Below are 23,466 nucleotides of genomic sequence, written 5' to 3' on the forward strand. Positions count from 1 at the left end.
GTGTACCTGGTGTTTCTACAGGGGCTGAGGAGGGTGCTGCACACAAGGGGAGCATTTTGTAGTACAATTTCCCCCTGGCCTTTACCCATCATGGCCTCCTAATAATCCCAATCTCTGAACTGGCTTCATCACTCTGCTCTCCTCCCCACTGAGAGCTGGTGTGTGGGGAGCGTTCTAGCGCATCATCCAGGTGGGGCTGCACACTGGTGGTGGTGGAGGGGATCCCCATTACCTGTAAAGCGCTTTGAGTGGAGTGTCCAGAAAAGCTCTATATAAGTGTAAGCAATTATTCTTATATTATTAATTTCGGTGGTTGGGTACCAGTCTCTGTGCCGATTGTCTGTTTTTATCAAAACGTAGAGAAAAATAAAATGGTTTTCACTGCAATCCGGCTGGGATTCTGGACAAACCTGAGTGCAGATGAAGGGAAATGGAGGAGCTCAGCCTTTCCTGTGCCAGCCTCCCGCGGGCCTGAGCTCATCCCCGCTCTCGCTGGAGATTGCGGTCATGACCTCTCCTGTCTGATGGAGGGGGGGGCGGTATGACTTCATCCCCCGGGGGGCTGCTGGCTCAGTGCGGAGAGAGAGAGGCTGAGGTCAGCGCTCTGCGAGCGAGGTCTCCCAGCTCCCCCTGCGGTCACCCCAGCGGACGTGTAGCGGTAGCGTCGGCATCCCCAGAAATAAACAGCTGGAGAGTGAGATGACTTCTGCAGCCTTTTCAGACATTTTCACCAAACCCTCTTCACTTGCCTGTCTTTAGTGTCGCTCACAGCTCCACTGTCATTCTTCCACAGTACCTCCGTTCCCAGGGCTGTGCTTGGTTTAGCTGATTGCCTCTGATGTAAAGTCTAGTTCATTGGCCTTTAGTTCTTTAACTGTCCCTGCAGGTGAAGGTGATGTTGTAGAACAGAGGCACTTGCCCGGGAAGTCCTGCAGCCTCATCTCTAAAGCACACTCCTCCCTTCACTAGAGCTGACTGTACTGAGCCAGTCTTGACTCCTCCCTGACTCGAACCCTTGTCCCCAGCCAGCAGCCCATTTCCAGGCACTGTTGCACAGTCCTTGCTCCTCAGCCATGCAGCTGGTGATTAGTAGGATGCCCAGGATGCCTGCTTGTGTTCCCAGATCAGCAAGGGGATGTCCACTGATCCTGGAGGAACCCTGTGTGCAGGTCTCCAGCCCAGCTTGGTTCTTGCCTGCTGCCTTCTGCTCGTTACTTGGTGTTAATTGGGCCGGTTTGCCAGCTGCGCCCTGTTTCTTAGGTGCTGGAGATTTAAGGAAGTGTAAAACCCGCTGCATTGTTGCTCTTCACGGGCGGGACAGGACAGCACAGTACCACCAGACGAGCCATCTGGTCCCAGAATCGACTCAGCCGCTATCTGGACAGAGAGCCAAGGCCATATGGTACCTTGGAGAACGTCCTTCTGCGCGTATTAGTGCACAAGTGTGTGTGTGTCAGGGTCTGTGTGTAGTCCCAGTGTGTGTGTGTGTCAGGGTCTGTGTGTAGTCCCAGTGTGTGTGTCAGGGTCTGTGAGTGTCCCAGTGTGTGTGTGTGTCAGGGTCTGTGAGTGTCCCAGTGAGTGTGTCAGGGTCTGTGTGTAGTCCCAGTGTGTGTGTGTGTCAGGGTCTGTGAGTGTCCCAGTGTGTGTGTGTGTGTGTCAGGGTCTGTGAGTGTCCCAGTGAGTGTGTCAGGGTCTGTGTGTAGTCCCAGTGTGTGTGTGTGTGTGTGTCAGGGTCTGTGAGTGTCCCAGTGTGTGTGTGTGTGTCAGGGTCTGTGAGTGTCCCAGTGTGTGTGTGTGTGTCAGGGTCTGTGTGTAGTCCCAGTGTGTGTGTGTGTGTCAGGGTCTGTGAGTGTCCCTGTGTCTGTGTGTGTGTGTGTGTGTGTGTCAGGGTCTGTGTGTAGTCCCAGTGTGTGTGTGTGTGTCAGGGTCTGTGTGTAGTCCCAGTGTGTGTGTGTCAGGGTCTGTGAGTTTTCCTCTGTGTGTGTGTGTGGCAGGGTCTGTGAGTTTCCCAGTCTGTGAGTGTGTCAGGGTGTGTGTGTGTCTGACAGTGCAGCATGTTGGTGTGAATCATGTCCTTTTGTGTAAATTGGATTCTCAGTTTTTTTTTCATTCACAGGTTTTATTTTAGTGTGATGTCTCTTTGTGACCCCCCTCCCCCCTGCTTTCTGTGCTACAGACCTGCTAATTAAAGCGACGGAGACGAGAATAAATGTCCCGCAGATGTAGCGGGAATTCGGAACATAAGGCTACAAACACGCAGCCGTTCGGCCAGCCCAGCCGTGAGCTCGTTAATGCTTAATTGATCCCAAGGTTTCATCCAGCGGGGTATCGGCTTCTACAGCATGGCAGGGCAGCTTGTTCCACACTCCCACCACCCTCTGTGTAAAGAGGTACCTTCTCTTCTCTATTTCAAGCCCTTGCTTGAAAAAATAATAATTAAAAAAATTAAATCAAAAACTGACAAAAAAGGCTCCGCTATAAAAACCGAAGTGGATCAGAGTGCTGCGGACAGGGAGGCTGTCTTGTTGCCGCTCTCTGATTATAAAGCCATTGTCATGTTCAACTGATCACTTCTCGGCCCGGGATACGAGACCCGCAGCTCGCTGGCCTTGTGAGTCCTGTATGGGCCGCTAGGTGGCGCTGCCATAACTCCTTCACCAGCCCACAGGAGACTGAAATAGTGGGATGAAAGGACGCGGGGGGGGCAGATATTAATATCAGCAGCAGCGTTATTGAGGGTGTAAATTTAAGATGACTGCTGGAGCCACGAAGCCCGTGTTTGCAGAGCTCGTCCCATTCGCCGCTGGATTTATTGCCGGCTAAAAAGAAATCACGGAAAGACTCCGCCGGGAGTGGAAGCGCCGCCTCCTCCCCTTTAAGCAGACGGCGTCTCTCGCGCTCAGCCAGTGGCTGCTTGCCTGGCGGAGCTCGCGCTGCCTTACCTTCTTGTGAGCTCAGCTGGTCAGTCCGCTCCTCCAGGGACGGAACCGGAGCCGGAGCGGGCGGAGAGCGTTCGCTTTGCGGGAACCGACTCGAGTGGTGCTGCTGCTGTGCGCCGAGCACCCGTGGTGGGACGGGGGTCAGCGATTTCGGGGCGATCGTCACCCCTTTTCCCTGGGCGAGCAGAAAACACCCGAAAAGCAAACAGAACCCCTTAAAAAAAAAGAAGAAAGGACGCCGTGCATGGAGAGGCTGCGAGCATGGACACGGAGGGGGACTGGGCAGTAGCTCCAGCCCCGGCAGCAGCAGGACAGCGCACCAACTCCTGCCCACCAGCCCGCCGTCCGTGAGCCGCGCCGCCGACGACCCCGGGACAGACCGGCACAGCTCTCCCGCCAGCCTCCCGGACCCCGGGCATGAGGCGAGGCGCCTAGGCTGGCTTGGGCGAGCGGAGCCGGGTCCGAGGACAGCGCTCCGGAGAGGAGAACCAGCTCAGCAGCGCGGAGAGTCAAGTGTGAAGTTCCTGTGTGAAACCTGCCGGCTCCCCCGCAGCGGGTAAGCCCGTCCCCAGAGCCGGAGCCCGCAGTGGACAACACTGACAGGCTGCTGGTGTTTTCTGCCTTCTGTCGCGCTGATATTGAACACTTTGCTCTTTAAGCAACGTCCCCCCTTCAGTTCGTCATCGCTGTTTTCAAATCTGAAGTTGATTTTCTCTTCCTTCAGGGCGCTCTAGTTAAAGGCAGGGCGTTTAAAGTGAAGTTCGCGGAGCGGGGTCAGCGGTGTGTCCGTGAACACCTGTTAGTTTCGCCTTGTAGTAGCAGGGAGACAGTCCAGTTCGGGTATTTAACTTAGATTTATAACTTTTTTTGTTCAACTTAATCTTCTTAGAAATACAATACATTTGGGTAAATTCGCTTGTTTTCAGTACAGAACAAATTGTATTTGCCCGACTCCTCTAGCGATCGGAGCTGTTGGGTGTTTCTGACCCACATACCATACTTATTTGTTTCGGAATAAGGGGACTCAGTTAATCTCCGTCTAAAGTAATAACCGGGCTCACAGCCAAAATGAGTCTGGAGCCGGGACGCAGGTCCAGCTCGCGCTGGAGTGACGCGTTGTCCCCCTCGAGGGCCTCGCTGCCGGGGGCTGCCGCGTGCTGCGGCGCTCGCGGTGGGGAGCGCGTGCGGACCCGGGTTCGGGCGCTGTTGTTTACGTCTCCTGCCTGGGGATTTTCAATAGCATCTGCAAGACCATCACAGTGCGCGTTGACCATTTATTTTTCATTATATGATCGCCCTTTGCCCTTGTTATGGCAATTTACAAGTTATTAGCAGACTTACAAGTGTCAGAAACACTCTAGCCTGCAATATAACCAGTTAGACAACAGTGAGTTAAAAATGAGGTTCTGGCACTGCTGCCTCTCAACACTGGGCTCGGGGTTCAGTTTCTGACCTGGGTGCGCTCTGTGTGGAGTTTGTATGTTCTCGTTGGTTTAATCCAGGTGCTTCAGTTCCCTCCCGCAGTCCAAAGACATGGCTTCTGGGAAACTGGCAGTGATGTGTCTGTCCAGCCCTGCATGTCTCCTGTGTGTCTGTCCAGCCCTGCGTGTCTCCTGTGTGTCTGTCCAGCCCTGCATGTGTCTGTCCAGCCCTGCATGTGTCTGTCCAGCCCTGTGTGTCTGTCCAGCTCTGTGTGTCTGTCCAGCCCTGCGTGTCTCCTGTGTGTCTGTCCAGCTCTGTGTGTCTGTCCAGCCCTGCGTGTGTGTCCTGTGTGCGTCCGTTCAGCCCTGCGTGTGTGTCCTGTGTGTGTGTCTGTCAAGCCCTGCGTGTGTGTCCTGCGATGGGCCTACCTCCAGGGCTGGGCTCCAGCGCCCCTGTGACCCCGAGTGTGTTACGTGGTCAGAAAGCTGAAGCCCGGACGTGTTTCCTTGGCGCCAGGTCCCGCGTGAGCACAGCGCCTCCTGATGGCCAAGTGGCTGAAGGACTACCTGAGCTTCGGCAGCCGGCGCGTGCCCCCCCAGCCGCCCAAGCCCGACTACACGGAGAGCGAGATCCTCAAGGCCTACCGCACGCAGAAGAACCTGGACTTCGAGGACCCGTACGAGGAGCTGGAGAAGCGGGCCCGGGCCGAGCCCAGCCCGGGAGAGCCGGCGCTGCTCGGCTCGCCGCTCAGGGCGTCCGGCCTGGAGCTCAAGTTCGTGTCCCCGAAGCACCGGCTGATCAAGGTGGACTCGCAGGACCTGGGCCGCAGCCGGGCCCTGCTGAGCGCCGTGTCCGGCGAGGAGCTCGCGGGCGGCGCCGCCGAGCCGGTAAGACCCGCCGGGCCCAGCAGGACTCCCTCGAACCCTGTCCACTCTGCAGAGAGCAGAGACGAGTCACACACAGCTCCGGGACTCTGATACTGCAGACCTCACCCTGTCTCACTCTCTCACTCTCTCCTCCTCACCCTGTCTCTCTCTCTCCTCCTCATCCTGTCTCACCCTGTCTCCCTCTCTCCTCCTCATCCTGTCTCACCCTCTCTCCCTCTCTCCTCTTCACCCTTTCTCTCCCTCTCTCCTCCTCACCCTGTCTCACTCGCTCTCTTTTCCTAACCCTGTCTCTCTCTCTTCTCCTCACTCTCTCACTCTCTTATCCTCACCCTGTCTCACTCTCTCCTTCTCTCTCTCTCCTCCTCATCCTGTCTCTCTCTCTCCTCCTCACTCTCTCTCCTCCTCATCCTGTCTCACCCTGTCTCCCTCTCTCCTCTTCACCCTTTCTCTCCCTCTCTCCTCTCCTCCTCACTCTCGCCCTCTCTCCTCCTCACTCTCTCCCTCTCTCCTCCTCACCCTGTCTCCCTCTCTCCTCCTCACCCTCTCTCCTCCTCGCCCTGTCTCGCCCTCTGTCCCTCCTGAGAGCAGCTCTCTCAGGAGATGTTAGCAGCGGCCAGTGTCCTCGGTGATGGTGACTTCATGCTAGCAAGCCTGCAGGACTCCGGCCCTGTCCGTCCGTGAGGGACACGAACCGGACTGTCCTGCTCGGGGCTTCGCTGCGGGGGGGGTGGCCGTGTCCCTCCTGCCGCTGTGATGAGTAACGAGCAGCGCAGGGGTGGCGCTGATAGCTGCTGCTCTGCTGCTCGTCCTGTCGGCTCTCGAGATAAGGAGCAGGTCCCTCGTTTATCTCTGCCGCCGCGCGCGGGCGCGGCCTCTGGCTCGTCGGCGATGTCCGCCTGCCCTGCACGAGTCGAGACGCCGCTGCGTGAGGAGCTGCCGGGATGTGAAACATCCTGGGAGACCGCTGGCGTGCCCCGTGCAGGTCGCGCCCCACTCCAGCACCTACTGGGGGGTCTGGAGGGCTTAATATCAAGCGACGGGGGTCACCTGCACGCAGCGGGTGAGGAGAGGGGTGTCCCTCTGGGGTGAGGCGGTGAGTGGCAGAGTGTGGGGCCCCAGGGGTGCACGCTGACACCCCTGCCTCACCCCCTCCCCTCCACCCTAACTGCACCTACTGGGACCAGCAGAGCAAACCAGCTCCACGGGCTGTAACTCCAACAGACCGGCTCAAATCCCATCAGAAACAGCATCTGCTAATCGAGGGTTGTATGGTGGCGCCCGGCAGGGACGTCCTCGCTGGGCTCCCAGTGCGGAGCAGTCTGACCCGCTCCAGGCGTGCGAGTGCCGTCTGTTGCTCTGGGCCTCACGGTGTCGTCTCTCTCGCTCTCAGGCGCTTGTGCCCTCTGCGCCAGCGGCCGGCAATAACGACTACTCTGACCCGTTTGACGCTCGACCGGAGGCCTGGCTGGAGCCGCCGCCCCCCCCGGAGAACAACGGGTACATGGAGCCGTACGAGGCCCAGAGAGTCATCGCAGGTAGGGCCTCCCTGCTGAGGCACAGTGTGAGCAGAGGGACAGCAGTGTCTCCAGTCCAGTCAGGTGTGTCTCGGTGTGTGAATTCAGGGGGAGTTTGAGAGCAGAGGGACAGCAGTGTCTCCAGTCCAGTCAGGAGTGTCTCAGTGTGTGAATTCAGGGGCAGTGTGAGAGGAGAGGGACAGCAGTGTCTCCGGTCCAGTCAGGAGTGTCTCAGTGTGTGAATTCAGGGGCAGTGAGAGGAGAGGGACAGCAGTGTCTCCAGTCCAGTCAGGAGTGTCTCAGTGTGTGAATTCAGGGGCAGTGTGGGAGCAGAGGGACAGCAGTGTCTCCAGTCCAGTCAGGAGTGTCTCAGTGTGTGAATTCAGGGGCAGTGTGAGAGGAGAGGGACAGCAGTGTCTCCAGTCCAGTCAGGAGTGTCTCAGTGTGTGAATTCAGGGGCAGTGTGGGAGCAGAGGGACAGCAGTGTCTCCAGTCCAGTCAGGAGTGTCTCAGTGTGTGAATTCAGGGGCAGTGTGAGAGGAGAGGGACAGCAGTGTCTCCAGTCCAGTCAGGAGTGTCAGTGTGTGGATTCAGGGGCAGTGTGGGAGCAGAGGGACAGCAGTGTCTCCAGTCCAGTCAGGAGTGTCTCAGTGTGTGAATTCAGGGGCAGTGTGAGAGGAGAGGGACAGCAGTGTCTCCAGTCCAGTCAGGAGTGTGTCTGTGTGAATTCAGGGGCAGTGTGAGAGGAGAGGGACAGCAGTGTCTCCAGTCCAGTCAGGAGTGTGTCAGTGTGTGAATTCAGGGGCAGTGTGAGAGGAGAGGGACAGCAGTGTCTCCAGTCCAGTCAGGAGTGTGTCAGTGTGTGAATTCAGGGGCAGTGTGGGAGCAGAGGGACAGCAGTGTCTCCAGTCCAGTCAGGAGTGTCTCAGTGTGTGAATTCAGGGGCAGTGTGAGAGGAGAGGGACAGCAGTGTCTCCAGTCCAGTCAGGAGTGTCTCAGTGTGTGAATTCAGGGGCAGTGTGAGAGGAGAGGGACAGCAGTGTCTCCAGTCCAGTCAGGAGTGTGTCAGTGTGTGAATTCAGGGGCAGTGAGAGGAGAGGGACAGCAGTGTCTCCAGTCCAGTCAGGAGTGTCTCAGTGTGTGAATTCAGGGGCAGTGTGGGAGCAGAGGGACAGCAGTGTCTCCAGTCCAGTCAGGAGTGTCTCAGTGTGTGAATTCAGGGGCAGTGTGAGAGGAGAGGGACAGCAGTGTCTCCAGTCCAGTCAGGAGTGTCAGTGTGTGGATTCAGGGGCAGTGTGGGAGCAGAGGGACAGCAGTGTCTCCAGTCCAGTCAGGAGTGTCTCAGTGTGTGAATTCAGGGGCAGTGTGAGAGGAGAGGGACAGCAGTGTCTCCAGTCCAGTCAGGAGTGTGTCAGTGTGTGAATTCAGGGGCAGTGTGAGAGGAGAGGGACAGCAGTGTCTCCAGTCCAGTCAGGAGTGTGTCAGTGTGTGAATTCAGGGGCAGTGTGAGAGGAGAGGGACAGCAGTGTCTCCAGTCCAGTCAGGAGTGTGTCAGTGTGTGAATTCAGGGGCAGTGTGGGAGCAGAGGGACAGCAGTGTCTCCAGTCCAGTCAGGAGTGTCTCAGTGTGTGAATTCAGGGGCAGTGTGAGAGGAGAGGGACAGCAGTGTCTCCAGTCCAGTCAGGAGTGTCTCAGTGTGTGAATTCAGGGGCAGTGTGAGAGGAGAGGGACAGCAGTGTCTCCAGTCCAGTCAGGAGTGTCAGTGTGTGGATTCAGGGGCAGTGTGAGAGGAGAGGGACAGCAGTGTCTCCAGTCCAGTCAGGAGTGTGTCAGTGTGTGAATTCAGGGGGAGTGTGAGAGCAGAGGGACAGCAGTGTCTCCGGTCCAGTCAGGAGTGTCTCAGTGTGTGAATTCAGGGGGAGTGTGAGAGCAGAGGGACAGCAGTGTCTCCAGTCCAGTCAGGAGTGTCTCAGTGTGTGAATTCAGGGGGAGTGTGAGAGCAGAGGGACAGCAGTGTCTCTAGTAGTGTCTCCAGACCAGTCAGGTGCCTCTGTCCTTTCTCATCTCTAGATCATTTTACATCAAAATAGTCTCAACCTTTCCCTCCCCCCCCAACAGGGTCTGTCTCCAGGGGCTCCATTGTCACTATGGAAACGCTTTGCGCCCAATAACGTGTGTCATTTGAAGGTGAAAGTTTGCTCTCTCTCTCTCCCCCACAATTCTGCTGTTAACGCTCAGCCAGCCAGAGCCCAGTCAGAGAGAGTGAGACCAGGAATGACCTGGTGTCCTGGCCCTGTGTGGTCGTGCTCAGTCCTGTCTGTCATGGCTCTCCTCTTTGCTTGTTCACAGCCTCCCAGGTTTGACTCCTCTCTCCTCTAACCCTCATGTTGGGAGTTGGCGGGGGGTGCAGTAATCTGAGCTACTGCCACACAGCTCCGGGGTCCTGGGCTGGATTTGGGCCTTGAGTGTCTGTCTGTGTGGAGTTTGCATGTTCCCCTTGTGTTCCTGAGGATTTTCACCAGCTGCCCCAGTCTCCACCACTTCTAACACAGGACTGTGTAACAGGCGTCCTGTCTGGATGGAGAGCGGCCGTGTCCTGTGTCCAGACTTGCGTCTTAGTGACCCTCACTGGGATGGGGGGTTTATCGTGCCGGTAGGATGTTTCTCTGCTTTGACTGTGTCTCTTCTGCAGCTGGTAAAACCCGGAGCGGAACAGTGGACTGCGCCGCAGCAGGAGTCTCATCAGCCCTTCTGTCGCGTTTCAGTTTGGACTCGCCCGTCTCTCTCCTCTCTCGCAGAGCTGCAGCGGGGCCCGGGGGCTGGCCGATCTCGAGGCGGGGTGCAGCTGTATGACACCCCCTATGACGAGAGGCGTCGGGGCCGGGGGGCGGACCCCGAGGGGGCGCGGGAGAGCCGACTGCCCCAGGACGACGAGCGGCCCGCTGACGAGTATGACCAGCCCTGGGAGTGGAAGAAAGATCACATCTCCAAGGCCTTCGCAGGTACGGCCTCCCTGTGTCGTGCACGGGCCTGCCGAGGCCTGACTCTGGACTCTTCTAGTCCCTGTGGAGTCCAGGACACTGACACGGCCCAGTCACAGGGCTCTGGACTCTTCTAGTCCCTGTGGAGTCCAGGACACTGACACACGGCCAATCACAGGGCTCTGGACTCTTCTAGTCCCTGTGGAGTCCAGCACACTGACACGGCCCAGTCACAGGGCTCTGGACTCTTCTAGTCCCTGTGGAGTCCAGCACACTGACACGGCCCGGTCACAGGGCTCTGGACTCTTCTAGTCCCTGTGGAGTCCAGGACACTGACACACGGCCAATCACAGGGCTCTGGACTCTTCTAGTCCCTGTGGAGTCCAGGACACTGACACTGCCCAGTCACAGGGCTCTGGACTCTTCTAGTCCCTGTGGAGTCCAGGACACTGACACTGCCCAGTCACAGGGCTCTGGACTCTTCTAGTCCCTGTGGAGTCCAGCACACTGACACGGCCCGGTCACAGGGGTCTGGACTCTTCTAGTCCCTGTGGAGTCCAGGACACTGACACACGGCCAGTCACAGGGCTCTGGACTCTTCTAGTCCCTGTGGAGTCCAGGACACTGACACGGCCCAGTCACAGGGCTCTGGACTCTTCTAGTCCCTGTGGAGTCCAGGACACTGACACACGGCCAATCACAGGGCTCTGGACTCTTCTAGTCCCTGTGGAGTCCAGCACACTGACACGGCCCAGTCACAGGGCTCTGGACTCTTCTAGTCCCTGTGGAGTCCAGCACACTGACACGGCCCGGTCACAGGGCTCTGGACTCTTCTAGTCCCTGTGGAGTCCAGGACACTGACACACGGCCAATCACAGGGCTCTGGACTCTTCTAGTCCCTGTGGAGTCCAGGACACTGACACTGCCCAGTCACAGGGCTCTGGACTCTTCTAGTCCCTGTGGAGTCCAGGACACTGACACTGCCCAGTCACAGGGCTCTGGACTCTTCTAGTCCCTGTGGAGTCCAGCACACTGACACACGGCCAGTCACAGGGCTCTGGACTCTTCTAGTCCCTGTGGAGTCCAGGACACTGACACGGCCCAGTCACAGGGCTCTGGACTCCTCTACCCCCAAATTCCAGGAGATTAAGGTCCTGTTGCCTTGTGGCTCGTCAGGCTAGAAACAGCTGTAGTTCACTGACACAGCAGGGCAGCCTCTCTTTCAGCCAGGAGCAGGATGATTACTGAAGTGTGTTTCTGCGGGGTGTGTGTGTGTGTGCGCTTCAGAGCGAGGCTGTGTGTGGCAGTGGCTGTTAGCGGGCCCTCCAGGGAGCTGGCTGGCGTCCTCTATCAATTTGTCAGCTGTGAGAACCTCTCCATCTCTCTCTCTCCACGGCGCGTTACAGACGATAATGAAAAGACATGTCGTCTTCTGCCCCTCGTTCCCGGCGAAGGAGACGGGCAGGGAAGCAACAGGCGGAGGGGAGGGGGCCTGAGAGAGGGCCGGCGTGGGCCCCAGAGCTCCTGGCTGCAGGCTCGTGCTGGAGGGGGGAGGGAGGGACTGAGAAAACCAGCCGTCTCCCTCTTGTAAAAATAACTGCGATAAAAGGGCATCTTCGCTTAACTCCCTTCCCAGAGTCGCCTTTCGGGTCAGCGAGCCGGGGGATTTGAGCCGGGCAGACAGGCGGAACTAACGCGCTCCGCGCTGCCGGGTTATATAAACGGGCCCGCGTGGTGGCAGAGAGGCGGCTGTGCTCCTCGTTAGCCGACGAGCGCCGTGCGGGCGCCGTGGTCAGTGCCCGGGTATGGGGGTGCCAAGGGGCCGCAGGCACTGTGATGGTGCTCTTTGCTGCCCATGGGGGCTGTCGGGGATGTGGGGGGGGGGGGTAATGCAATGGCAGTCAGTCTCGGCAAGCACCTGTGCTGTATAGCGCCCCCTGGAGACACACTGGGGTGGTGCCGCGCCTCTCAGTGAAGAAACCCGGCTCACAGTGCAGCTCACACTGGCCCATGTGGGCAGAGTGAGGTCACACTGGTTCTCCCTGGGAGTCTCTGCGGGGTGAGATCACACTGACCCGTCTCTGCAGAGTGATGTCACACTTCTTCTCCCTTGGAGTCTCTGCGGGGTGAGGTCACACTGGTGGTCTCTGGACATCTCTGCAGAGTGAGGTCACACTGGTGGTCCCTGGACATCTCTGCAGAGTGATGTCACACTTCTTCTCCCTTGGAGTCTCTGCGGGGTGAGGTCACACTGGTGGTCTCTGGACATCTCTGCAGAGTGATGTCACACTGGTGGTCTCTGGACATCTCTGCAGAGTGATGTCACACTGCTTCTCCCTTGGAGTCTCTGCAGGGTGAGGTCACACTGGTGGTCTCTGGACATCTCTGCAGAGTGATGTCACACTGCTTCTCCCTTGGAGTCTCTGCGGGGTGAGGTCACACTGGTGGTCTCTGGACATGTCTGCAGAGTGATGTCACACTGGTGGTCTCTGGACATCTCTGCAGAGTGATGTCACACTGCTTCTCCCTTGGAGTCTCTGCGGGGTGAGGTCACACTGGTGGTCTCTGGACATCTCTGCAGAGTGATGTCACACTTCTTCTCCCTTGGAGTCTCTGCGGGGTGAGGTCACACTGGTGGTCTCTGGACATCTCTGCAGAGTGATGTCACACTGCTTCTCCCTTGGAGTCTCTGCGGGGTGAGGTCACACTGGTGGTCTCTGGACATGTCTGCAGAGTGATGTCACACTGCTTCTCCCTTGGAGTCTCTGCGGGGTGAGGTCACACTGGTGGTCTCTGGACATGTCTGCAGAGTGATGTCACACTGGTGGTCTCTGGACATGTCTGCAGAGTGATGTCACACTGGTGGTCTCTGGACATCTCTGCAGAGTGATGTCACACTTCTTCTCCCTTGGAGTCTCTGCGGGGTGAGGTCACACTGGTGGTCTCTGGACATCTCTGCAGAGTGATGTCACACTGCTTCTCCCTTGGAGTCTCTGCGGGGTGAGGTCACACTGGTGGTCTCTGGACATCTCTGCAGAGTGAGGTCACACTGCTTCTCCCTTGGAGTCTCTGCGGGGTGAGGTCACACTGGTGGTCTCTGGACATCTCTGCAGAGTGATGTCACACTGCTTCTCCCTTGGAGTCTCTGTGGGGTGAGGTCACACTGGTGGTCTCTGGACATCTCTGCAGAGTGATGTCACACTGCTTCTCCCTTGGAGTCTCTGCGGGGTGAGGTCACACTGGCCCCAGATGAGTCTGCAGGGAAAGGGAGCCAGATTTATTTGCGAGTGTGTTTTGTTATAAGAGGTGACAGCAGTTGAGGTATTGTCTTGCTTCACTGCGATCGGATAACTAATCAGATTTGGAAAATGGACTTTCCGGAGGCAGGCTCCGCTTGGGGAGGGGACGGGGGGGCGCGTTGTCGTCTCTGCACGGGCCCCTGCCCTGCTGCAGGCCTGCCGAGGAGGTCAAGAGAGGTGACGGGCGGCAGCGAGGGGGGCTGTTCTCTCCAGATGGGCCCATTGTGAGCTGCTGGTGGGGGGGTCTGCGATCTGCATCAATAATTCAGAGAGAGAGAGACGGAGTGTGTCTGTCGCTGCTCAATAATTAACGGGCAGGGAGAGCGGGGGGCTGGCGGATGTTTTATTTCTGAATGTCCTCGCAGTCGGCTTTGATATTCCTTAGCCGGGGAGAGGGGGGGGGCTTGTTGGCCCATTGTTCCACAGTTGTCTGTTTTGTGAAGAGGAAGGTGAAGTCGTGTGTGTGATGTCCTGTGTGTGTGCGTGTCTGCTGTGCGCTGCGAGAGCCGGGGATTAGTTTGTTTCGTCGGAGAGATGATTTGCAGAAAGAACAGAGGGATGATAGAGAGGGAAATGTTGCTGCACTTTGATAATGAAAAACGTGACCTTTCCTTGATATTTCGGCGCCCTGGCGCATCATCAAGGCCCGGGGGGTTGCAGGAGCAGCGCCCTGCTGCTCAGGGCCCGTGGTCAGCCCGACCCTCGCCCCGGGGGGCTCCTGCGAGGGGCTCTGCCTGTAGGTCAGCTGTGCTGTTTCGCCCGCGCAGGGCAGCTCTCTCCTGTGTGCGCCGCTCGGCCTTCACTCCAGCTCAGTGGGCTCGGTTTGGGCCGAATTGCCCTGCTGGCAGCTCCTCCCTCTGTAGAGAAGCCCAGGGTGCTGGTGTCTGGGGAGAGAAGGTGTCGGTGTCGGTTCTTGCCCCTCCTGGGCCCGTGGGTGCTCATGGCTTCTCTCTCCCTCTCGCCCATCCCTCGTTCCCCGGCCTCCCTCTCTCCCTTCTTCCACATGATCCGCCCTCGTCCTTCTCCTCCCTGTCCTTCCCATCCCTCTTCCCTGGTCTCTCCTCCCTCCTTCCATTCTCCGCCTCGTCCCTCTCTTTCCCCCCTCTTCCCTTCCTCACCCCTCACAGTAGAGATTAGAGACTTTGATGACCTCCCCTGGCCCCCCCCCGTGGGGCTGCTCGATGACGACCCCCCCCTCAGAGACCAAGGTGACCTTTCGCAGCGCCTCCTCTTCCTCGGGACCCTCTTTGCCTGCCTGGCCTGGTCACTGCACAGACACGCACCCTAGACACACCAGACGCAAGCTTTGGCATTCACTTCCCACAATCCCTTGCAACCAACGAGCCTCTATTTCCCATGAGCCACAGCGGTTACCTTGTGCGTGCTTCCCACAAGCCCCTGCAGCAACTGTTTGGTGGTCGTGCACTCGCCCCCAGCCACACCTTTGTCACTCACCCACATGGTCACCATCAGCTCACTACGGTTCGCCCCCTACCTGTCAGCCTTTGTAACTGCACCGGTCTCTGAGGCTCAGACTGTACTGTCTTTTTCTTTTGATTACTGTACTGCCTCGTATATCAAACTGTTCCTCTCTCCTCTGCGGTCTCACCTCTGTCCTTTCTCGCTTTCTCTCTCCGTTGTCTCAGTCGTTCTCCAGGCACTGAATTCTCTCACTGTCTGCTCTCTCTCGCTGCAGTGCAGTTTGACGGGGCTGACTGGGAGCGCTCCTCACCCTCCCCTGACAGACTGCGGCCCCCCAGGTGCAGCCCACTTGGAGGGGGGGGCACCAAATTCCGCAAGGCATCTGAGCCCCCCATGCTGCTGGGCGAGAGGGTGGACCCCACACTGCCGCTGGAGAAACAAGTGTAAGTTTGGCACAGCCAGCTGTGGACAAACTGGTGCACACTGGACCGGACTGTGCACTGTACACCAGACCCAGGGCTTAGCTATTTTATACTTACTGGACTGTGTTAAAGCTACATTGTCTGCTGCTGTTACTATGGTATTGACCTGGACAAAACACCCTGCTTCTCAGGCGAGTGATGGTCTCTCTCTGTCCCTGCCCCTCTCTGCCCGGGTCAGCTGGTACCATGGAGCCATCAGTCGCTCGGAGGCCGAGGCCCTCCTGACGCTGTGCAAGGAGTGCAGCTACCTGGTGAGGAACAGCCAGACCTGCCGCACCGACTACTCCCTGTCCCTCAGGTAGGCGCCCGCTGTGTCCATCTGGCAGGGAGAGAAGGTTCCAGCTCTGCGGAGCATCGCTAATGAGCGTCGCTCGCCTGCAGGAGAGCCTGTGCTGAGGAACACGCCTGTACGTCCGCTCAGAAGCAGGAACGTGCACACACAGGCCCGCCTGGTGCACAGAGCCGTGATTGCCTCATGATGGGTTCTGCACATCAAGGCCGGTCCTGGCCTGTGCTCAGGCGTGGGGAGCTGTGACTCACACCCGGTCTGCACCCTGGGCTGTGTTCCTCCTCGCGCTGCCTGATGCGCGATTCGAGGATCAGACCCCTTCCCTTCTGTCTCTTGTCCCCACTTCTCCCTCTCCTTCTGTCCGGCTGTTCCTCTCTGTGTGTGTGTGTGTGTTCTGCTGGCAGTAATGACTAACCCTGACCGGCCAATTACAGCCCTCCTCTCTCCGCTGCTATAATTAGAGCAGCATCAAGCCCGCCCCCCCCCCCCCGTCTCTTAAAGGGGAGGCACTGTCTCTCTCTCTCCTGCTCCCGGATGGCAGCTTTGTTTCTGTCTCTCCCCTGGTCCTCTCCCTCCTCCTCAACCCGCTCCGTTCTCTCCTGTCAGCAGTAGATTGTTTTGCCTTGAGTCGTCAGCCCCTCTGGCTGAGTGCGTCTGTTCCCCATCGCGCAGCTAATGAGAGCAATTACACGAGTTCCCGTCAGCTCTGGTACAGAGAGCCAGCGCTGCGGTCGTGCGCAGAGACCCTTTCCTTCCTCTTCCGTCTTTCGCTGGTCGCCGTGTCTCTCGCTGGACCCTGGGTTCTGACCAGACTCCCTGCAGCTCAGCGATCTGCATTCTGCCTGTTTGCTTTTGAGCAATGGTGTGCGAGCAATTGTGCTGGTGTATGAACAAGTGTGTGTGTTTGTGTGTACGAGTGTGCGCAGGTTCGCCAGTCGGCTTGGGTTCACCAGTCAGTGTACGAACAAGTGTGCAGGCGCACGTTTGTGCGTGTACAAGCGTGCGCGCGCGCGTGTGCATGTGTTTTTTGTGTGTGTGCGCGTGTGCGTGTATGAGTATGTGCATGTGCTTGTGTTTTTGTGTGTGTGTGTGTCGAGTGTGTTGGGAGTGTGCGTAGGTTCGCCAGTCAGCGTGGGGATGAAGTGTCAGGAGTTACTCTCTCTGGGGACACGGACGCCGTGGTGCTGTTCCTGCAGTGTGAACGAATTTGTCCCCCTGTGCAGCTTCACGCTGGTGGAGTGGAGAGGAGAGTCCAGGTGCAAGTGTTTGGCAATGCGGTGGCCCTGCTGCACCAGTGCCAAGCCAGAGTGTGTGAGTGTGAGTGTGAGTGTGAGTGTGAGTGTGAGTGTGAGTGTGAGTGTGAGTGTGAGTGTGAGTGTGAGTGTGAGTGTGAGTGTGAGTGTGAGTGTGAGTGTGGGAAATAAGGGTCCTGAAGGCCTGAGAGCGTGTCAAGAGCGTGGTCTGTGTGTTGTGTGTTGTATGTCAGTGTCCTATGATGATTAGTTGGCTGGATGTGGTGTTGGCATTATATGCTTTGGCACCACTGTAATTCACCACTCATGCCAATAAAGCTGGTTGAATCTGAATTGAGTGCGAGTGTGTGTGTCTGAAAGTCGGTGGGGGTTCAGTGAGGAGCGCAGGACAATTGTTCAGTGGCTCCACTCCACCTCCCTCTGTCTTCTGCTTTCTCAGTCTCACAGCTGTTCACTAGCTGCCTCGTTCCCTCCCCCTCCCACTCTTCCACAGGGCAGCTGAGAATCCCTCACACTTACGGGCAGAGCTGAGTCACTCATTCCTCCTCCTCCTCCTGCCTCCTGACCTGCTCATCGACTTCCCCTCCCCCCATTCCTGTGCCACAGGAGCAAGACATTCCTCCTTCTCTCCCTCATGCTCTCTGCCCCTGGTGGACAGATCCGCTGTCACTCTCTCTCTCCCTCTCCCTCAGGAGCTGTCAGGGCTTCATGCACATGAAGTTCACGCTTTCGAAGGAGGGGAAGTACATCCTGGGTCAGAACAGCCCGCCCTTTGACACCATCCCAGAGGTCATCAACTACTACACCACACACAAGCTGCCGATCAAGGGTGCCGAGCACCTCTCCCTGCTGTTCCCCGTGCTGGTGCAGACACTCTGATTGGACGGGAGAGGCCACGCCCACTGCAACAAAGCTGTCTGATTGGTGGAGGCACTACACCCACTACTGCTCGAAACTCTCTGATTGGACCACAGATTTCCACCCTAGTTTTATACAAGCGCCTGACTGGACCAGACACTCTGCTGGTGCCTTTGGAGGGTGTGATTAGGCTGGACTTCTCCATATGTTAAGAGTGCTCTAAATGGGCATTTTGCTATTACAAGCATTGTGATTGTATGAGGGTATCTCCCCTGTGTGTTGTGTACTGACATGCTGTCCTCTGATTAGACAGTCGCTTCTCCAGAGCTGCTGTAGTGCCACTGACTGGCTGTGAAATTCCAAGAGCAGAATCAGACAATCACGTTGGACCATAGCCTGCCTTACCTTTGGTTGGACTGAATTACAGACATTCTCACTGGTTGTCAGGTAGCCTTGTGTTGATCTGATTGGACTGAGTTTCTCTAGTGCTGCTTCAGGTAACTTGATGTGGAAGTTGTGATTGTTGTTTTTTTTCCAGATAGAATGACAGATAGAATGTCTAGGAAAGGGGGCAGGTCTCCAGTCCCCGAGTCTCCTGAGCTGTTTCTGATTGGACCACAGTAGGCTTCCCTCCTGACTCTGGGCCAATGGGATGCTGTACTGCCTGGTTTTAAGCTTTACCTAGCATTTTGTTTTCCTGTTGGGGGGGAGAGTGGTACCACGAACAGATGTCTGCTTACTGCTGAGCAGGCTTTCACATAATTGTTTGGTATTACTATTGATGGCAATAATTGTAATTTTGAAAGTGACTTTAGTTGTGTTGTTACGGTTTTTCACTTGTACTAAGAAATACAAAATCTCAGTCATCCTGCTTGTCCTCTCTCTGTGTCCAGCACGTTGGGCGGCAGGGAGCTTCGCTGTGACACATCGGTGCGCTTGGTAACGCTCACAGCCCGCGGCGCAGAGGCGCTGATGTCTGCCCTGTGCACAGCACACACGCAGGGGAGAGGGGCTTGTCTGTCACTGCGTGAGGAACGTGGGGTGGGTTTGGGTTTGGGAGAAGGGAGGTACATTAGGTGTAATGTTTAGCACTGTTCTGGACTGGGGTACCTTCTGTGTGGTGTCTGCATGGTCTCTGCTCTCCTGTAGGTTTTTCATTATGGGCTGTGGTCTCTTCTCACCTGCCAAAGACACCTGCTAAGTGAACTGATGTCCTTGAGCGATGGTGTGTGTGTGGGGGTGTGATGTCCCTTAGCGATGGTGTGTGTGCGTGCACACCTGTGATGGACTGGTATCTGCCCCAGGGTGTGGGCCTGCCGGCCCTCTCTCTCTTGCGGGATGGCCTCTGGGCAGCTGACGGACAGGGAGGGCTCCCTGGGGATGAAAGAGGAGGGGCCTTGCGGAGACACGGGAACGCAGACGTGTCCATCGTGCCCAGACGCTCGGCCGTAGTGTCACAGGCACAGCTGTGCCCATGACCACTCTCGCTGCTCTGGAATGCTGGGAGAAGGCGGCACACTCTCCCTGATCCCAGGGATAATCCCTTCCCCGCACGTGAGGTCTGCCAGCACGGCAGCTGGGGTCTGGAGGCGAGATTAGAGGCAGAAGATGGTTATCTGCAGCAGCTGTCAATCAGGGGGGAAGGGGGGGCTCAGAGAGCCTCGATCTGGACCCTTCCCACGCAGAGCTCCGGGGTTAAAAAGCCCCTGTATGGTATTACAGAATAATCCCTCTGGTTGCAATTCAGGGCTGAGGAAGAAAAGAGAATCTCTGATGAAATCTTACACTTCAAATATGTAACTTATGATTTTTTTTAAAAATAACCAATTAAGTCAATTAATTCACTTTGAACTAAATTGGCACAGGAGACCGTCAGGAGTCCAAGCAGTGGTTTTGCTGTCTGGGCCCTGTCTTGCTGTGAGTGGCTTGCAGGCACTGTGGAAGCAGCTGCTGTCGCCCGTGTGTTAGTGTCACTGGTTCCCAGTGGGCCTCTTTACCTCCTGCACTGGGAGGAGCTTGCCCTGCTGCCCCACTCCCCACAACTGCCCTTAACATGAAGCAGGGACACCTACCCCTGGACTGGGGGGAGCCTGTGTCTCTGGGGGTCTTACTGAGGCAGCTGAGCTCGTTACTGGTCTGTCTGGGGCAGTGGGACAGGTCTCCCCGGCTCCCTGAGAGACCCCAGAAACATGTCCGCAGCCCAGCTGGGTCCTCGTGCCCCCCTCTGCTGGCCCACAGGGAGCGTCCGGAAGGCTCCGGCAGGGAGAGCTCCTGGCGCCGCCGCAGGGACAGGTGGCAGAGCTGGGATGCCCGGGTGGGATACTGGCACGTTGCCTGTTGCGCCCCAGGCTGCCAGGGGGCCCTGTCTGCCCCACCGCGGCTCTCTGCCTTCAGGGCTGTCGGCCCCCTGCTGCCTGCTTATGGCTGGACAGCCCGAGCTAGACTGCTCCCTGAGACACCACTGCCCGGTCCAGCTGGGCCTGAGACAGACGAGTTTAGGACACGCAGGGACAGCACTGTCCAGTCCAGATGGGCCTGAGACAGACTGGTGTAGGACAAGTGGAGACAGCACTGCCCGGTCCAGCTGGGCCTGAGACAGACTGGTGTAGGACAAGTGGAGACAGCACTGCCCGGTCCAGCTGGGCCTGAGACACACTAGTGTAGGACAAGTGGAGGCAGCACTGTCCGGTCCAGCTGGGCCTGAGACAGACATGTAGGTACAGAGCGGTGTAGGACACACACTGTCCAGTTCAGATGGGCCTGAGACAGAGTGGTGTAGGACAAGTGGAGACAGCACTGTGTGGTTCAGCTGGGCCTGAGACAGACATGCAGGGACAGACCGGTGTAGGACACGCAGGGACAGCCATGTCCAGTCCAGCCGGACTGAGACAGACTGGTGAAGGACAAAGTGGGGGTGTGAGGTGACTTGGTGTCCCTGCTGGGTGTGGCCTGTGGGGATCAGACACGCCCACAGCTTGGCAGGAGACTGGAGGTTGGGCAGTCGCGGTCACACACAGGACAGACGCAGCACTGCGCTACTGGGGAATCAACACAAGATTAAACTAAACTGTGGGGTCAGTGTCCACTGTTTTACAGCTAGGAGCGGTCAGTGTCTGTCCCCTGTGCAAGAGAGCTGGGAGCGGTCAGTCTGGGAGTGGTCAATGTCTGTCCCCTGTGCCAGAGAGCTGGGAGCGGTCAGTGTCTTGTGTCCTGCTGTCTGTGAAGTCTCCCATCTCCAGCCCCCCAGTGTCCAGGGAGCCTGTCTGTGTCCCAAGCAGGAGAACTGGAGAGAAACGCCTAGAAGTGGCCCCTGCTGACCAGACAGGTCAGTCGCCTCGGTTACCCCCCAGTGAACGAAGCATATTAATATTTTGTACAATGAAAGTGCCCCGAAAGCAGATTTGTAGCCTCTTTGGAAGGAGGTGAAGGCTAGCGTTAATCACTTTTATGGGTATACCTCACATACAAAACCACTCGGCACAACTGTTCTCCAGGGTTTCGAGGAATCAAGGTAATTAGCATTCCTTAAACAGCCATATCTTTAATTAATTTTCTCTGTTTAATGGACTGATCCTCTCACAGCTAAAACCCTGGTATCAGCGGATTACAAGTCGCTGCCTGAGGAATGAGAAGGGGGGGTGAGTGAGTCTGCAGCTCTCCGGCAGCCTGCAGCTCGCGCGCACACACACACACACAAAACTGACAACCAGAGGCGCTTCTTTACACAAAGGCTGGTGGGAGTGTGGAACAAGCTGCCCTGCCATGTTATTGAAGTTGACATTAAAGAAAGAGCTGGATGAGATACTGCATCGATTGGCTACCAGAAACCAACTGGACTGGCTCACCTCCTCCCATTGCTTTTATATTCTTAAACTTTGAAGGTCTGGCTGTTGTGTATTGCCCTTTTAATGTCAGATTTTCATAACTGTCATTCAGTCCAGTTTCTCAGGGAGGGTGCGCTGTAGACAGACCAACACACACACACGAAAAGGTGAGTGTCTGACATGAAATGTCAGCCTGTCAACACCAATCACAGCCAGCCCGTCACAAAGCCAACTCAAAGAAACTTCAGATATCGAAAGCGACTTAAAACAAAATGCACAGTCTGACTTGTCGAGTTAAAGTCACGCGTCTGCCCCAACTGTAATCGCTCTTCTCGCTCGCTGTCTCAGTGCGCGCTCTGGTGGCGAGAACGGGGATAGCAGCTGTCGGGATGGCCAACTGCTCTTGAATCTCTTAAGATTTCACGCTGAGATGAAGACTCCTTTCAACGTCCCACTCGGCCTTGAAACGTCCTTTATTAACATCATTGCGTCTGTTTTTGTGTTTTTCCTCTCCATGACCACGACGGGGCAGTGTTGTAACATGCACTAATTCCATTCATTGTAATACAAGAATATGTTATATGTAAGATAAGATCTAATATAGATCTATATTATCTATATATATCAACTTCACAGCACAGAAACTGCCCTGGTCAAAGTCACTAACGATCTTCTAATAGCTGCTGATTCTGGTTCTCTTTCTATACTCATCCTTCTTGATCTCAGTGCTGCCTTTGACACTGTTGACCATAACATCTTACTTTCTCGTCTTGAGACTGGAGTTTCTGACACTGCTCTCAAATGGTTCAAATCTTACCTCACTGATCGCTGTCACTTTGTCTCTCTTAATGGGTACAGGTCTGAAATTGGTCTTGTCAAGTCTGGTGTTCCTCAGGGCTCAATACTGGGCCCCTTGCTCTTCAGCATTTACATGTTTCCACTTGGTCAGCTTTTAAGATCACATAGCCTCAGCTATCATTTCTACGCTGACGATACTCAAATATACATCCATACCAAACCTGACACTGATGTGGCTGTCTCTATTCTATTTAATTGCATCTCTGACATAAAAACTTGGATGACTCAAAACTTCCTTCATCTTAACTGCGACAAGACTGAAGTCATGCTTATTGGCACCCCCATCGACTTTGTAAATCCAATCCTGTAACCCTATCTGTAGATGGTTCTGTACTTGAGCTTCAGTCTGAATTGAAAAACCTTGGGGTGATATTCGATTCTGGCTTAACATTCGACCCACATGTGCAGCATACTGTCAGAACATCTTATTTTCACCTCAGAAATATCGCTAGACTACGCCCTATGCTATCACTAACTGTGGCTGAAAAGCTGATCAACACATTTGTGTTCTCTCAAATTGACTACTATAATGTTCTACTTGCTGGGGTATCTAAATCTACTTTGAACAAACTGCAGTATGTCCAAAATTCAGCAGCCAGTGAACACATTACTCCTATCCTGGAGTCCTTGCACTGGCTTCCAGTCAAATTCCGTGTAGACTTTAAAATGCTCATGCTCACCTACAAGGCTCTGCATGGCTTGGCACCTCAGTACCTGTCTGAGCTATTACCACCCTACTCCCCACCTCACAACCTTCGCTCTTCTAATTCTGCTCTCCTAACTGTCCCCCAGACCCATCTACACTCTAGGGGTGACAGGGCCTTCTCCTGTTATGCCCCCAAGCTCTGGAACTCTTTGCTCAAGGATATCAGAGAGTCACCTTCCCTAAACTCCTTCATATCCAGACTCAAAACCTTCTTCTTTAGAAGAGCCTTTACTTGACTGGTTCTGTTCTTCACCCCTCTGCCTTTCTTAGTACCACCATCCACGGTCTCCTCTGTATATTGTAATTGTGTTTTATCTTGTGTATTCTTCTTATTTCTTGTTGTTGTCATCCTGTAAAGCGCTTTGAGAAGCCATCTTTAAAGGCGCTATATAAAATAAAGTTTATTATTATTATATACTTAGGAACAAGTAAAGGTTTATTCCAGGCTGAAAAGAAAGGCAATGTTTCGGCTGTGAACTCTTCTTAGGATAGTCTTCTTCTACTTCACACCCGAAGAAGGCTCCACAGCTGAAATGTTGTGGGTCTTTTCTTCACTTTTCAGCAGGAATAAACCTTTACTTGTTCCTTTGCAGCCTACGCATGCTGATGCAGCTCCCTACTGGAACTATCTATATAATTATACTATGCTTTTTAACAGTAAGATTCTTCAATGCATCATATAAATAAAAAGGAACTAGTCAAGTATATAAATAAAAAAGAGAGGGTACGATA

At 55.7% G+C, this 23,466-nt stretch overlaps 1 protein-coding gene across 5 annotated transcripts; it reads left to right on the forward strand.

The window, feature by feature from the left end:
* Positions 1-77: 77 nt before the first annotated feature.
* Positions 78-18,212, forward strand: LOC148639300 (SH2 domain-containing adapter protein D-like). Of its 5 annotated transcripts, XM_088621692.1 has the most exons (9): positions 78-1,402; positions 2,177-3,495; positions 4,878-5,248; positions 6,639-6,783; positions 9,561-9,764; positions 14,170-14,250; positions 14,739-14,907; positions 15,125-15,244; positions 17,181-18,212. In XM_088621692.1, the coding sequence occupies exons 3-9, from the start codon at positions 4,904-4,906 to the stop codon at positions 17,365-17,367; spliced, it is 1,251 nt and encodes a 416-aa protein (XP_088477818.1). In that variant the 5' UTR covers positions 78-1,402; positions 2,177-3,495; positions 4,878-4,903; the 3' UTR covers positions 17,368-18,212. The 5 variants fall into 5 exon arrangements, 3 of the variants coding, with proteins under 3 accessions (XP_088477818.1, XP_088477819.1, XP_088477820.1); XR_015930761.1 differs by lacking the exon at positions 17,181-18,212 and adding an exon at positions 15,328-15,458 and having other exon boundaries at positions 78-3,495; positions 15,078-15,244; XM_088621693.1 differs by lacking the exons at positions 78-1,402; positions 17,181-18,212 and adding an exon at positions 15,328-17,174 and having other exon boundaries at positions 1,753-3,495.
* Positions 18,213-23,466: the final 5,254 nt, after the last annotated feature.

This window comes from Lepisosteus platostomus, chromosome 27 (assembly GCF_059453375.1).
Source record: "Lepisosteus platostomus isolate fLepPlt1 chromosome 27, fLepPlt1.hap1, whole genome shotgun sequence".
NCBI classification, from domain to species: Eukaryota; Metazoa; Chordata; class Actinopteri; order Semionotiformes; family Lepisosteidae; genus Lepisosteus; species Lepisosteus platostomus.